The sequence below is a fragment of the Acomys minous genome (assembly GCF_964271855.1).
Source record: "Acomys minous genome assembly, chromosome: 7".
NCBI lineage: Eukaryota > Metazoa > Chordata > Mammalia > Rodentia > Muridae > Acomys > Acomys minous.
In genome coordinates, this window is record NC_140488.1 from 86,735,590 (window position 1) to 86,752,523 (window position 16,934).

General features: G+C 35.6%; 1 protein-coding gene across 4 annotated transcripts in view; it reads left to right on the forward strand.

Annotated features, from left to right (window-relative positions):
• IL1RAPL1 (interleukin 1 receptor accessory protein like 1) overlaps positions 1 to 16,934 on the forward strand; it is a 1,340,631-nt gene that overhangs the window by 1,308,729 nt on the left and 14,968 nt on the right. For all 4 annotated transcript variants that reach the window (XM_084788848.1, XM_084788847.1, XM_084788846.1 and 1 more), the window contains one exon: positions 16,250 to 16,393. In XM_084788848.1, the coding sequence (XP_084644974.1) occupies positions 16,250 to 16,393 (144 nt within the window). The remainder of the gene's footprint in view (positions 1 to 16,249; positions 16,394 to 16,934) is intronic.

Genomic DNA, 16,934 nt, shown 5'->3' on the forward strand with positions numbered 1-16,934 from the left:
ATGAGAGGTCTAGAGGAGGGGAATAGGGCAGAAGAGGGAGGGAGGGTGGGAACGGGAAGTTAAGAGTGAGAGGATAACAATCTGGATGTAATGTGAATAAATTTTAATAAATAAAAATTTTTAAATAGATAGAAGAAAACAGAAAACACACGTTATAAGAAGTGTGAATCACTTTCCCTGTAAAAGCTTCACTGAAGCATAGACCTTAGCCTTCCCCTATAGGATTGATATGGTTTTAATAAATTAAAGGCAAGTTTCTAGGTTGCCACAGAATGTAATAAAACTTAAATTGATAATGGAGGGAAGATTATGGCTGGGAGTGACATAGCTTAAAGGAATGGATGCCAATATAAACAGTTAAAAGTTCCTGTGATGGATAATCAACAAAGTACCTGAAGAAAATCTCAGGATGAATACATATGTGGGTAAGAATAACTTAAAGACTTTTGTATAGATTAGATGAAAATAACTATACATAATGCAACTTAATTCAAATGTAATCAAGCCAAAATATTCTTATTTATAACATGATAGTGTGATATTTTAAAAAGTTATTTTTGAAAGTTTTATACACTAATTTAATGACTTTTAATCATATTTACCTTCCATTCCCTTTTTTTATGCCCCTTCCTTTTCTAGTGTAACCCTTCTTCTAGAAAAAAAGTCCCTTTTTACTTTTATGTTTCTCTTTGTATGTGACCCACGGAATTTAATTAGACTTTCTTGCCTGAGAATGGGTAGGAGGTCATTTACTGCAGCAAGTGCACCTTGTCAGTATCTACACCACTGAAGAAAACATCTCCCTCCCTTACCAATCATTCATTGCCAGTAGTCCCTCAAGGAGATACAGGGCCTCGTAGGCCCTTCTCCCAGCCATTATGAAATGTTGAAGGGCATGATACTTGGCAGCTTGTGTGCAGGTAAACACAGCTGCGATGTGTTCACATCTGCAATGCCAAGATCATATCTGGAAGATATATCATTTTGCTTCCTATCTACATTTAATTTTTTAGCTGTTATTTTAAAACAAAATGGCAACCATTCTCCAAAATTTTAAGCATAGTATAACAAATATATATTTATTATCTCCACCCATCTTCACCAATTATTAACATTTGGCACATTAACCTTATCACTATTCCTGAAAATGGATGAAATATAATATGTCTGCAAACACTTGTTACTGCTGCACGACAGAAAGTAAATTGCAGGCATTGTGACTAATTCTTCAGTGTAACTCTTTTGTATACCAAGAGTGTTTTTATATAACCTAAGCGTATTTACCAAATTCACAAAAATTCAAAATAATGAAAGACCTACTGTCTCTTATATGGTCTATAGTCTACTTATATTGTCTCAAACAGATACTCTTTAAATCACATTTTAATATAATAATATGTCTTGTATTTTGATGTCCAGTGTTTCTAATGTCCATTAATCTGAAATGGCTCTTTTCTTTGTCTTTAATACTTAGATATTTTGGAGAGTACTAACAAACTGCTTTCTGTTCTCAAAGCTGTCCTTCAGTTTAGATTGGACTGACAATTCTCCCTTGTTCACATGCTTATTCATTTCTGGCAAGCATCAATGATGTGTGTCTTCTGATGTATTATACCAGAGATCAGTTTACACTATTCCTGAAAATGTTAACTTGTCAGTTTTGAAAGATGGTGCCTAATTTCCTTTAAAATAATCACTGGGAAGGTACCTTGGGATGTGAGTATCCTGCCTCACCAATTGTCCATCTCATAATTTTAACAACTGTTGAAAATTCTTACATGAACAAATTGTTATTGTGGTGGAAGAAAATAAAGATTTCTAACTATGTCATTTCTTTTTTATTCATTAGTTAGAATTCTACTTCTATGGAAAGCTTTCCCATTTTCTTGGATTATATCTAATACAAACATAAATTTGTGTTTCGTTCTCTCTTTCTTATTATTCATTTGCAGCTACCTTTTAAAGCATACCACTTAAGAACAGTCCTTACTTCAAAGTAAAACAACACATGTTCTCTATTTGGGATGAGGGAAAGCATATTCCAAGTGTAGTCTTTAGCAATACCTAGAATGATACATTTTTACTGTAGTCTTTCTTCATTTTTATTTTGTGATGGTTTAAAATATGACAACTAAGTTCCAAGGGCTTCTTGGAACTTAGTCTAACTAGGTCATAATGATTGACCTCTAACCTAATGACTATATTTTCATCCTTGATTAGCAGTAGGTAAAAGTTCATTTGATGCTTTCCCTGATAACCTCTTTCCAAAATGGCAAAATACACTACTTTAATGGAGATCTTTGTTTATATTTGGTCTCACTGATTAAGCTATTCCATTATTAATCTATTTTTATTATGGTTGTGATAATTATATATATATATATATATTTGTATCTTTAAAAAAAACTTAAAACTCTTCTCCTTACATTAGAATATATGCCTTCCCCAAACACTTTCTTGCTATTATACAAATATCAATTCAGTTTCTTAATATATTATCCCCCTGCCCCACCAAAGTGTAACTGCTTCTGAATTGTGCTGTCGTATCATAGAAATTGAGTTGAATATCTTTGTACACTGAGCATAATTATCCTCCTGCCAGGAACAAGTAATTTATACTGCTCTATAGAAACAAATATGCATATGAATTTATGTGGATGGATAAATCCTTACAAACCATAGCTCTTTGTCACAACAGTAAAAAAAAGTACTTGGTGAAGCTAATGAATAAACTGGAATCATTACAGTGTCTTATCATGTGTTTCCCCAACAAAACTGCATTTTATAGCCTATAAATCGGGGCAGAACATGTCAAAGGATTTTATATGAGAATGGAACATTTTAGAATGAACTATTTAAGAGTAAACCACCCAAAGTCTTCCATTACACTTTCAACAAGATTTATACATCCATATGAATATAGAGATCAGAAATGCAAAATGAAAATTCAGACTGTGTTCATAAAACATATGAACTTTTAACAAATTTTACTTCCTCAAAGATTTCTACCAAAAATAATATTCAAACACTAATACCAGTTACAGGCCAATAAAAAAATATAGGATCCCAAACTACACTAGGTAATTGCAGCAAGATTAGTACAAACCAAGTACATTTATTATTTGCAATGTAATCCAATAAAGTAAGAGATGACATGTACTTTATTTTAATTAGCTGTTTCTTTTAAAGGGTTGCTTGCACCAACTGTCTTGATAAGAAAAAAATTGTAGTCATTGCTCAAAATGCTTGTAGCAAATCTAGTTTTAAATTGAAGCAATTTATTCAGAAAGCAGTCTACTACTGCAGCAATAATCAATGTGTTTTCCCTTAGACTGTACTAGAGCTTTCCAAGGACTGTTGTTAATTGCCTGTAACTAAATGACTGTTGGTGCCCTTAAATGTAACTCTTTGGCACTTGTTCATTTGTTGTGTTTAAGCAAATGGCAGCTTCCTTAGGATTTTGCTGAGCAGTTTTGGTTTACAATTTTCAATTCAGTCTCAGTTTCTTAAAAGGGGTAGAGTCTATCTATCATTTTAACCAGATAATATATTTTTTGAAAGTTTAGGTTTCTCTTCAATTCTCAGTTAAATTGTGCAGAAATGGAATCTTTTTTGTATTTTTTATTGTATCCCATAAATTTTTAATATGTTATACAATCATTTCATTCAATTCTAGAAAGCCTTAAATTTCTTTTTTAATTCTCTATTGACCCACTTTTCATGCAGTAGTGACCTGTTCAGTTACCATGAGTTTGTAAGCTTTCTGTTTTGTTTGTTGTTACTTTTTTCTATTGTTGATAGTCAGCTTTCACTTCTTTTTTTTTCCTTTTTTAAAAATTTTATTAATTTATTCATATTACATCTCAATGGTTATCCCCTCCCTTGTATCCTCCCATTCTTCCCTCCCTCCCATTTTCCCCTTACTCCCCTCCCCTATGACTGTGACTGAGGGGGACCTCCTCCCATGTATATGCTCATAGGGTATCAATTCTCTTCTTGGTAGCCTGCTGTCCTTCCTCTGAGTGCCACCAGGTCTCCCCATTCAGGGGACTTGGTCAAATATGAGGCGCCAGAGTACATGTGAAAGTCAGACCCCATTCTCCCAGAGGTCCCACTCAAACTATGGCACCAGCCAAGGACAATACAGGCTGTAAACTTCAAACCCATACCCAGATCTTTTTTGTTTTTTAAATGCTGCCACTTCAGGCAACTTGGAGTAGAGTTGAAAAGTAGGCTTCATTGCAAAAGGAAATGACATTTGCAAGGACAATACACTTTCAGAGTCAGATAGTAATCTAAAGATAAAAGACAATAGAATAGAAGGCCCAGATAATTTCTCTTAATTGTGACAAAATTTAACCCCTTCTAATTTTGTCCTGGAGTCAAGGATAAGCCATAAAATAAATATAGGGCTCTTATTTAATGAAGTGTTCACTTTGGAGCAGGACTGTACAGACTAAATCTAATGTACCATTTCCCTTGGGAGCATTTGTAGAATGTGACAAATTTATAGCAACTTAATAAATACTACTCTGTGTACATGTACAATAGATATGTTTATGTAAGATAGAGCAACAGACGAGCAGCACTGGTGTTTGCCTTGTGAAAAAAGACAGTGTTTTTTTCCCAACCTCCTTCTAAGGATGCTGGAAGAAGGCCACTTTTGTACAAGTAGCATTACAGAGCATCTGATAAGAAATCTGAGATATGCTAAAGGTTTGGATAAACTAGCACTGTGCAAATACTACATTTCTTTGGATGAGTTTTTACATGCTCTATTAGCAGTAAATCACTGCACCTCAAGAGAGTTATTCTTGTTCATTGCTCATCTTTTAAGTATATGCCACTTTTCATTTTTGTACCTTAAAGCTGTTCAAATGACACACAACCATTTCTATAATTGCAAACTACATCAACCTTATTCTTTCTTTTTTTATTGCATTTCAGACAATAGCACTGATTGTCTAAATACATGGAATATTTAAGATATCAAGTACAACTTTGATGACTCATAACTCCTATAAAAAGAAATAACTCATTTTCTCTGGAAATAAGAGTAACTTACTTTTATACAACTTTTCCTCCAATCTATTCATATTTAATTTCTGAAAAAAATGTCTGAATTTCAAAGACAACAAGAAAGGGTATATAGGAGGGTTTGGGAAGGGGAAATGTTGTAATTATAATCTCAAAAATAAAAGATATAACAATTTAAATGGAACCAAGAAAAATAGTTGTTTGAAAGTATGTAGAAGCCTGGATTATGGACAACATTTAAAGAAAATGAGTCTTTTTTGTATTGCTAAGAACATGGTTCAGGTATCATGCTTATTGCTTCTAAAGTGATTTGACTAGATATGGTCCTTAAACTATGTTACAGTCTTGGGCCTAGTGCCATGCCTCCAGCTGCAAAAGGTGGACTTGGAGGCACTACACAAAAGTCACTCCCTGCCTGGCCAGTTATCTACAGCAGAACAGCCGTTCTGACTCCAATATTTTCTTAGAGCATCTCTGCACATGGGCCTTGGGTCAGAACTTGTAATAGCTTTTCATAAGCAATCAGAATTTTAAAGCATTGAATTATGATTGGCATAAGATAAAATTCATAGACCTCAGGTGATGAGATCAATAAAATTTAACAAATGCATACATTTGGGCATCCACCCCCAAGGCAAGATAAAAAAAAATGTTCCTTTAGTCTGCAAGGTTCTCCCATGTCCCTTTCCAATAAACTTTCCCTTCATTTATTCCATAAGAAATATAGTTTCTGGGTTACATCATTGCACTGTAGTGAGCTGTTCTTGTAGTTTAATAGAATCATATGATAACTATTACTTTCCATTTGCCTTCCTTTACCCACTGTAACCCTATGAGTTTCTTTTTCATGGTGTATATCTTTAGTTTCTTCATTTGCTTGATGAGTAGAATCTATTTATGGGCAGACACAACTTTAGCCAGCATCTGCTGTTAAAGGGACATGGCTTGTTTCCAGTTGTGGTTAGCATGGATAAGATGACTCCATACATTTTTGTACATGACTTCCTGCAAGGATCTGCTTATATCTCGTGAATAATTACATAGGAGTCGAATTGATATGACATTGATTTTTCACTTTATTAAAAACTTTCCCAATGTAATAGCACAAGTATGTCTCTCATTTGCAGTGTTTAATTGTGGAAATTAAGTATTATTTATTCAATTTTCCATATGCAAGAAATTTTATTTTTATAAATTATAAGTATGCCTTATTTAGGGTTTCTATTGCTGTGATAAAACACCATGACCAAAAGCAAATTGAGGAGAAAATGGTTTGACTTAATATCCTGAATCACAGTCTATAGAGAGAAGTCAGAGCAAGAATGCAAGGCAGGGAACTGGAGGCAGGAGCTGATGCAGAGGCCATGGAGGGGTGCTGCTTACTGGATTGCTACCCACAGCTTGCTTGCCCTATTTTCTTATAGTAGCCAGGATCACCAAGCCAGAAGTGACACCACCCACAGTGGGATAGGCCTTCTCACATCAATCTGCAATTAAGAACATTACCTTCAGGCATACCTACACCCGACCTCATGAAGGCAATTCCTCAGTTGAGGTTTTTTTCCTCTCAGATGACATTAGTTTGTGTCTAGTTAACATAAGATGAGACATAAGAAAGTAGAAATAAAAAACAGAACCTTAAGAAAGCCACAATATGGGCCAGGGATGTGCTTCAGTGGTAGAGCGTTTGCTTTACATGAGGTCCTGTGTTTGTTCACTTGGACCACAAAAGTAGTCATCATCTAAATTACTGTCTTTCCCATAATGTTCAGTATACTTTAAATCAGGATGTTCTAGTATCTGAATCATCCTTTGGATATAAGTTGTACTTTCACTTAGGTTTTTCTGTGTGGTGAAATTCAACTGGCACTCTGAGAGAACAAAGACACTAAGCACTTCGCAGTATTGTTTACCCACTAATTCTTTTGTTCACACATTAAGAGGGAAATAATATTCTGAAGAACATTTTATATATTGTTCCTGGCACTTTTGCAGTAGTCTCTTGTGTGGTTCCTTACAGTGCTTAACAGATAAAGCTTGTGTAATTATTTTTTCATTATTTCATATTTTGTGCTAATTTACTTTGACTCCAAGATACTTAATTTTTATTTTTATTTTTACTATCTTAAATTCATAGTTAGATTTTTTAATAAAATATTTTCTTCAGCCTCTCATTTAATTTATTAAGTAAAAAATACACTTGATTAAAAAGTAGTTATATGTATTTACTTTATTAAACAGTTACATTAGGAATAAATAACTAGATAATGAGAAAAATGAGATTATTTTTTCTTAATTATTACCAGAAAAAAAGGTACCACATGCAAGCACACACCCCCAAACACATACACTCATACTCTCTCTCTCTCTCTCTCTCTCTCTCTCTCTCTCTCTCTCTCTCTCTCTCTCTCTCTCTCACACACACACACACACACACACACACACACACACACACACACACACTTCCGAGAAAATATGACCATACATTCCAAATTCCAAATTATTTTATTTGTATTGCCTCATTCCCGTCATTATTTTGCCCAATTTATGAGAGTTTAGGAGTGAATTTGTCACCTAACAGTATGTATTATTACGAGCAATGAATTATTTTAATATTCTTAATCTAAACTTTTATTTATTAACTGTGCCTTAAATTATTTAATCCACTCCATGATTTTCCAATTACAGAATCTAAAACAAAATTATTTCAGTATTTTAATTTAAGGAATATTCTTGGGGAGATGTGAACAAAAATCTAATCACTCCAGGTAGGTAACTGATGACAGACCAAAATTGGGATACCACCGAAGACCAATTTGGTGAAAGAATAAGTTTTATTGGTGTTTATTAGTATTTTATTGGAGTTATTGGCAGAAATAACTCAAATGACAGCAGCATCAGAAAAGCCCACCCCAACATGGGTAAAGGCTCATGAAAGCTGGAAACCTACAGTGTTATAATAATGATTAGACTACCAACATATCTGCTATAAAGGAGGTTTATTTGTGGGGAGGAGAAGGGAGAGAGGTGTTGGAGCCTGAGTGAGCCATGAGGACAGAGAAAAAAACTCAAGGCAGACTGGGACAGACAGACAGACAGAGACAGAGACAGAGATTGAGAGAGGCCAAGAGACAAGAGAGGCAACTGGGATGGTAGATGAGCCCTTATAGCCTGTGTACCTGGCACAGGTGATGACATAGTATATTATCAGGAGCCTAAAGGTCCCTGAGAGCAGGCTATTTGAATTGCATGCACACCAACATTCCTCCCTTTTCATTTCATTAAAAATGAGGAACTAGGAAGGTGTAGTGAAACAGGAACAAGGACATTGTGTTCAGAAAGGCTGCTTCCTGCTCACTTGGGCAACAACATCTTTGGGGACCTAAGAGAATGGGGGGCTGGCAAAGTCCTTGGAGATATGGCTATTTCAAATTTCCAGGATCTGTGAGAACATCTGCATCTAGGAAGGAAAGTGTAATCCGAACCGATACTGTCTGCAAGGTTAGACAGAGCCCCTGTGGGTAGCTGCTTTGGAGGTATCTTGGATGCAGAAAGCACTTGCACTTCACTGGAACATATATGCAGGCAGAAGACAAAGTTATGTAGCTTAGGGAGAAAATTATTTTTTAGATGTACACTTGAAACTTTTGGACCAATGGTTTTGGTGATTGTGGGGAAGGGAGTACCAAAACCAGGGAAAGGAGGAAAAATATCACCCTCTGAAATAGGAACTAGGTGGGAAACTTAGGCTGTTGATTGGCAGTACTTATCAGGATTCCATTTGACCTGAAAGGAACGAGTGGATTTCCTGTGGCTTACAAGAATCTTTCAAGTTTACAAAGAAGATAAGATTTAAACATGCTAACATCATTATGGTTTGTAATCTGCAGGAAAATACACATTGTATAAAAAGGCAGTAGGCATACATCTTTGTGTCATAGCATAGGAGAGCCTTGGGAAATAATTTTTGGTTTTCAGCATGAACACAATTTAAGGTGAGCTCAAGGAAATCAGAAGCCTTCTGTGAAGTAGAAGAGTCAAAAGCTCATTGATCTTGGTTTTCAGTATGGCTACACATGATGAAAAAAGGGACTTCATCCCTCTATCCAGAAGACTGCATGTATAAAATCTAGCACAATGAGAAACACTTTTAAGTCTATGCTTAAAACACAAACCAAAGGAAATTTCTTAATACAACAGTAGCATAGCAACAGGAAGAAATCTGAAGCATTTTTCTTTCTTTCTTTCTTTCTTTCTTTCTTTTTTTTTCTTTTTTTTTTCTTTTTTTGTATACCTCAAGTCACCTTCTTATAACCATCTAAGCTTTTAATTGCATTTGTTAACCTTAGAATACCTTTTTATACCCTAAAATACTTTCTTAGGTCCTCATAACTTAAGCTTTTGTGTCCTTAGGTCTCATGTAAACCTTACATCTTTCTTCTTGAATTATTTACCACAATACCCAGGTGAGACTGCTGGGAGCAGTCAGTCCTTTAGCTAAAGGAATAATACAATGTTACATCTAATATCTGTTTTTAATACCTGGTGTTTTGGGTTTTTTGTTTTGTTTTGTTTTGTTTTTTATTCTGGTAACAAGGTAGACTGTGTCTATGCTTAGTGATAGCATCTCTAGGAGAATGAGGCTTAAGGCTTTTACACATGAAGAGGATTGAGAAAGCATCTGAAGCCTGTTTATCTTTTAACATGAGGTCTTTGAGCAAGGCAAACTTGTTTGCCCTTTTAAAATAAGCAATGTAGTAGTTAGTAGTTTTAACTAGTTAATAGATTGACTAATTAACTAACATAGTAGTAGATTATCTTGAGATAGCGAGCATTTGCTTGTTCTCCATCTGTCAAGCTACCATTAGCTTAGCCATCAATGTGATCAAAGATCTGAAAAGGATATATTGTAACCTAGAGGAATTTATATATCAATCAAAATGACAGAGATTAGTCTATAGTCCATTACCTAGACAGTTATCACAGGTTCCTGGGGTCTCCATGTCAATGTGGACAGAGGCAGTCTGGCCATCAGACACAGAAAATGAGAGGCTATTTCAGTGGAGGAGGAACATGGGAGGTATACTGACCTCACCTCATCTTTAGCAATGTGAGAGAATACTTCTCTAGTATCCAGTTTGTTCACAGTTCAGGCTGGGCCCTAGCTGCAGGTGAACATTGAAACAGCCATCCCAGTGGTTAGTGTACTGTATACTCCAAGTGGAGTCTTTGCCTCTGTGCCCATATCTTCTTGGAAACCTTGCGGAGTTATACTTAGGAATTGGCAGTTTCTGTCTGCCATAATAAGTTTAAACATATTAAATGTCATACTCATCAGGGCTTTGACAGTCTTGAGAGGTAACATATCTGGGTTAATCTTTGTCTGAGTTTAGTTATATGTTCTAAACTATGCCTTGCAAACACAAAACAGAATGTTATGATCTATATGTCATATTCTGCAGATAAGTGTAGATTAAGTAGATCTAAATACACAAAATTTATTTGTTTCTAGTTATTTTCTATTTAGCATTGAAAATATGTATAAGTGGCTAAATAAAGCTTAATCTCATAATTAATCATATTAGTTCTTAGCATGGCTACAAATATATTTATGAACATAATAAAGGATTTGTTCATTTATATGGTAACTATTAACTTGCATTTATTTTGCTTTTGTTCATTATTATTATTATTATTATTATTATTATTATTATTATTAATCATTATTATTATCATCATCATCATTATTCCAAGACAAGGATTTTTTGTGTCAGTGCGGCTATCTTGGACTCACTTTGTAGACTCATAGATCCACCTGCTTTTGCCTCCCCAAGTGCTGGGATTACAGATGTGTAACACCACACTCAACTCTAACATGCGTTTCGTTTCTTTTTTCTTTTTCTCTATATTTCTTAATCATTAAAGACTAAGACTTTAGGTTTCATCCCTGTTAGGATGGAGAAATTTAGAAATAACAAGATAGGAAAGAGGTTTACTTCAAGTTTGCCAAATACAAATGGCCAAGTCACTATGAATGTAACATTTATATAATTCTTTATTGTCTCATTGTTTTCCTGCTGTATGTAGTTTATTTTATTCATGTGTAATAATATAAATGTATATGTTAAAAGTAAACATAATAAATAAAAAAGTGAAAAAATCTTAAACACACTCTATAAAGAGACTGAGAACTTTTTGACCTTTTTATGATGTACCACTCTAGCATAACACTTTCCTGTGTGATTTAGTTTACAAAAAGTCTATAGCTTATAAGAATCTAAAGCTACATTATACATTAGTAACATTAGTAATAACAATGCTAAGCATATTTTAATGCAGTGATTTTTAGCCTTTTGAGAGTGAAGATAGAGTATAAACAAGTTCTAACATTGTAAATAATTGACTCTCTAAAATTAATATATTGCAGCTTAAAAGTATGTTTGGAATCATGTCACATAGTTTTAAGATTATCTAAGTACAAACTTTTAACTACTATTCCCAAGTTATGAGTTTTAGCCACATCCTGTTTTTGACCCTGGACCTTAAAAACATGCCTGGGTCTGAAAAAAAGTTGAGTAATAACCTGTTCCAGAGTCAGCATTATATTAGAACATTATAAAACAACTTCAAAATTACATGTGAATTTATTATACCAACTCCATTGCCCAGAAAGCCTGGAGAAGAACACTGAGCAGAGTCAGCTGGTGGCAGGAGAAACAACATTCATTCTTACATCAAGAACTAGCAGCTATATCAGTAGTTAGACATACATTTTAAATTAACTTTTGTTAACCTGAATAGACCATTATAACCTTGAAATTTCACCATCATATATAGAATATTTTGAATCAGAGTTGAATCATATATACAATATGTAGTAAAAATATAACTTTGAATTTCTATAAAAATCCATACCAATTTAAAATGAAATTTGTCACTTTTTTAGAATAAAAGGAGATAAAATAATAGAGAATTCATTTGACCGGAGAAGTTTCATAAATGTTGCTTTATACCATGTGATATTTTTAAGATGGTAGAGTCATATGTCAGGTTATAAAAGTCATGTGGCTGACATGATTGCTAATTTAAAACATTTGTGCAAGCAAGTTATAAATTCTTACGAGTTCACAGTATGATCTTAAGATATATATTTTTTCATTTGAGAGCAAAGTGCAAAGAAATCATCAAGAAACTATTTTTTTACTATAAGTATTTGAAGTAGATTTATTCAGAGTGAAGAAAATCGAATGAAAATGAAAATGCTTTTAGTGGAAAATATGGCCCAGAGTTTGGTTTCCAGAACCCATATAGTAGATTGAAACTGTCTATATCTCCAACTTCAGAGGATTGTGAGATACCCACTACTACCCACATACATGTATATAAACACAGAGATACTTAAAGAAACATAAAAAGGAAATAAATCTTTCAATGGGAATAAAATTTTAATATCGAACGTGTGCCTATAAGAAAAACCACACATTAGAGAAGCATCAATAAATCCCTGATTATTTGGATGTGCTTTTTGAAAAATTAATATATTTATTCATTTTGCATCCCAATTATAGACCCCTCCCTATTCTCCTCCCAGATATATCCTCCCTCCTCTTCTACCTCCCCCTCCCATATTCCTCAGAGAAATGGACTCTTTCCTTACTAACCCACCCCAACTTATCAAGTCACAATAGGAATGAGCATGTCCTCTTCCCCTGTAGCCTGGCAAGGCAGCCCCACCAAGGGGAAGTGATCAAAACCCAGGCAACAGAGTCCATGTCAGAGACAGTCCCTGCTCTCCTTACTAGGAGACCCACATGAAGCCTGAGCTTCCCATCTGCCACATCTGTGTAGGGGGCCAATGTCTAATAATTCATGCATAGTCCTTGTTTGGTGCTTCAGTCTCAGCAAGTCCCTCTGGGTACTGGTTACTTGGCTCTGTTGGTCTTCTTGTGGAGCTCCTGTCACTTCCATGTTCTTTTATCCTCCCCCCACCCCAAAGACTCCCTATGCTTCTTCCAATGTTTGGCTGTGAGTCTCAGCATCTGTTTCCATCCACTGCTAGATGAAGCTTCTGAGAGGACAGACAGCAGAGTAATGAGTGAGAGTGGAGATCAGATATGGGGAAAGAGGGGGCAGAATGGCAGAGGGTGTGCAGAGAAAAGAGAAATCATGAGTAGGGGTATCTCTGTGACAAGCTGGAGACCTAAGACAAGATAGGCTTCTGGGAGGATATGGGGTGACTCTAGCTGAGCCTCCTAGTAGCAGGGATCATGGAGACTTAAGAATATTCCCTCTAACTAGACAAGACTCCTGGTGGAGGGAAGGGAACTCCAACCCACCCACGAAATCTTTGACCCAAAATTTTCTCTGCCTACAAGATTTGCAGGGATAAAGATAGAGCAGATAGAGCAGAAATTGAGGGACTATCCAAGCAATGCCCCATTGGCCCAGCCCGAGAAAAGAGTTTTAAGAGTTGGGAAATAGATCTCTAGATATAAGAGGCTTTTGGGAGTATAGAGCAGAGTTTAAATATCTGGAAATCATTTGTCTGTGGTTGTTGAGAATTTGGAAATTTGGTGTGCCAACTTTTAGCCTTTGAATGGGGCAAGTTTTTGTTTGTTTGTTTGTTTGTTTTTTGAATAAAATCTGAGTTCATTGAAGAGAAAGGGGGAAGAGCTCATACTTGCAGTCAGGCTGCAGGAGTGGGTGAGGGGTGAATGGGTGAAGGTCCATGTGGAGAGAGGTAGAGAATCAGAGCCACATGGAGGAATCTGACTCTAAGTAGAATCTAGAATAAATTTACAGACAAACGGTCTCCACATACCTCAGGAGTGGTCTTGAGAACAGCTACTTGAAGCAGAAAAGGTGTTTCAGTCCCTAGTCTCATCTGCCCTGACCTGTTGCAACTTACCTACAAGATGTTTAAGCAACATGGGGAAGAGACCAGAGAGAAAGAGAAAGAACATTGATAAAAAGAGAATAGGGAGTAGGGAATCACTTTCCATTTCATCGACCAATCTTAATGTTACTAAATAATATTAGAAATTTGATTAGAAAGGTGAATAAGTTTAAAGCCCATCCGGTCAGGTTTTAGGTGTAGAGGCTGGAGGTTTTCCAAAGAGGAATGAAAAAAGTATGAAGGCACCATTCCTATGGATGAGAAAAGGGGAAGAAGAAATGACACAAGCCGTTCAATAGGTCATCATCCAGCGTCACTCAGCTAAACTGAACAGGAGTCAGAGTAAGTCGACCTAGCTAAGCCCAGAGAGCCTTGGCACCTGGTATCTCGTACCAGGACTTTTAGCAGGACCTCATGCAGGAGAGCCAAAAGGTGGAGGCACTGAAGGGCAGAGAGCCCGAAGTTTGAAAGCCCAAAGGCTAGAAGTGACACAGGCCGTTCAGTGACTCGTTATCCACTGTCATGCTGCTCAACTGAACGGGCATCAGAGCTTAGCCAGCATAAGCCTGGAGAGACTTGATGCCTGGTACCAGGACTTCCATAGAAGATTGAAGGCAAGGAAGAAAACTGATTTCTCTTAGACAGATCTCATCCACAGGAAAGAGTTGAGGAACAGCACAGATAGCTTGGGAGTGGAAGTGATAGAGGAGCAGGAATTGCAAGGTTGCAGCTCCAAGAGCATTGAGATGGACATAAGTGACATTTACCTAGGTTTTCCTAGTGACCCAGTCTACACCTCATCCAGGTACCTTGGTTGGTTTCTACTTCTTCCAGGCAGGTGGTCGGGTGTCAGTTTTTGCAGCTTGACTTATCTGTGACTTTTAGCAGTCTTTATTGTTTACTCTCGTTAGGAGAGGCCTAGTGAATCTGGTTAGAGTTGTTCAGTCCTTGAGCTTAAGGAGGAAATGTTCTACTTCAAAACATCCTGTTACTTCACCTCCCTTTTAGCATCCTCTATATTAATGAGCTTCCTTTCAAGATGGGACCAACCTGCCACACACAGCACTTTACTTAATGAACTAAAGAAGATACTGCTTTTCAGCTTAACTTTGGGGAAGAGCAACTTCCTATCAGTAATAAAATTTAGACAATGATGATCAATGACAACATGCATATATAGGCACTTAAGCAGAAGGAGTTTCGGTGTATGTATATGAATACTTACTATTTACTTACCAGAAACCTAAATCTTGTTGCTATCTTCATAAGATCTAAGGGAGAAAATGTAGGTAACTATTTTATTCCAATTTTTTATCTGATCATTTTTGTTATATATCAACATTCAGTATGATAAAGAAAAGCTTGTATACAGCAAAGGTATGCAGACAAATCCTCATTTAGAAATGTTTATACTAACATGTGTAGCATAATATAAGGTAAAGAAATATAAGAAAAGATATGGTATCTTAATTTTTTTAAAAAAGGTTTTCAACACATTTTGTTGTGATATCCACTAGGGGCCTACATTTTAAAACCAGTTAAGGTCTTAGCCTTCAAGATTATGCTTATACACCTGGATACTACTCTTTACAGAGAATTGGAAATCATGTCATCACTTCTTGCAGGAGAGGACAGGTAGCATTAAGTAGTTATTTCTGTCAGCACTTTGCAGCAGTGTACACTGCCCTCTAGAAAGTATGCTATCTGACCCCCTTATTTTATCTTGAACCCAACTCCCAGGCTCAAGTAAAAAGGATAAAATTTCATATGCAAGTGATCATAAAGCTGTCGTGTCTTAAAATTTCATTTATTTTATCATTTCCAAAAGCATGGTTCATAGGATCTCCTCAAGGGATATGTATACATGTGAAAGTTGCTACACTGAGGCAAACTATATATTGTAGTTTTAAATTAGAAATTTGCAATATTTTTAGTTCAGACACAATATGTAAACCAACTTCATTTTTACCAAAGCAGTGTTACTAAGCAACATTGTCACATATCACCTTATCCAATTACCAAGGAAACAGAACTGAAAGCTAAAAATGGGTTAAGTCCTCACACAAGATGAATGTGTTTATACATGCCCATGAGCCCAGAACTTAAGAGGTTGAGGAAGGTGGATCACATGTTCAAGGCCAGCCTAGGATACACAGCGAGACCCAAATTCAATAACCAAGGGCAAAACAATTGTCTGAAAAAAGGGCACAATATTTTTTAACACATCTGGAGTCACTTACAAAAACATGAAACTAAATAGAATTCATGTTTTTATATGTGATTATTGTATAATTCTCCATTGCTATTTTCCCCTAGAGTTAATGTACACCGTTGAACTTGCTGGAGGCCTTGGTGCTATTCTCTTGCTACTTGTTTGTTTGGTGACCATCTATAAATGTTACAAGATAGAAATCATGCTGTTCTACAGGAACCATTTTGGAGCTGAGGAGCTGGATGGAGGTAAGATGATGTCCCTGCTTTATTTTTGCTTCTGAATACACTTTATCTTATTTTATTCCAGCAAAAGAAAAGTTATATGCATCTTTGTAAAATCATTTTTGTATGGAAATATGTGTGGTAATTTAGAGCCAATAGATAGTTTTCTCTAAGACTTGTCTAGGAATACCTACACTTTTTTGAATTGTTTTCCAAGCAGCACTTACAAATTACAGGCACTGATTGCAATGCTACCAGCATGTTCATTTTCTCTCACCTTGCAATCAGTACTGAAAGGCCAACTTTACTTTTCTATAGGTAAGGTGTTTCTCCTTTAATTGTCTTCACTAGTGGAGTAGTTTGAAGTGAATTTCAATTTGTTCTTGTTTAGACTGATAGCTGTTTTATTAAACTGTACTGACTATTTTAGTATTCTTCCAAGAGGATCTTCACTCTTGTCCATCTCCTATTTTTGGAGACTGTTCTTCCAAGGGTAGACAATAGAAAAAAATTAAAACCTACATTGTCTTTATAATAACACATCTAACATTTTTGTTCATACTGA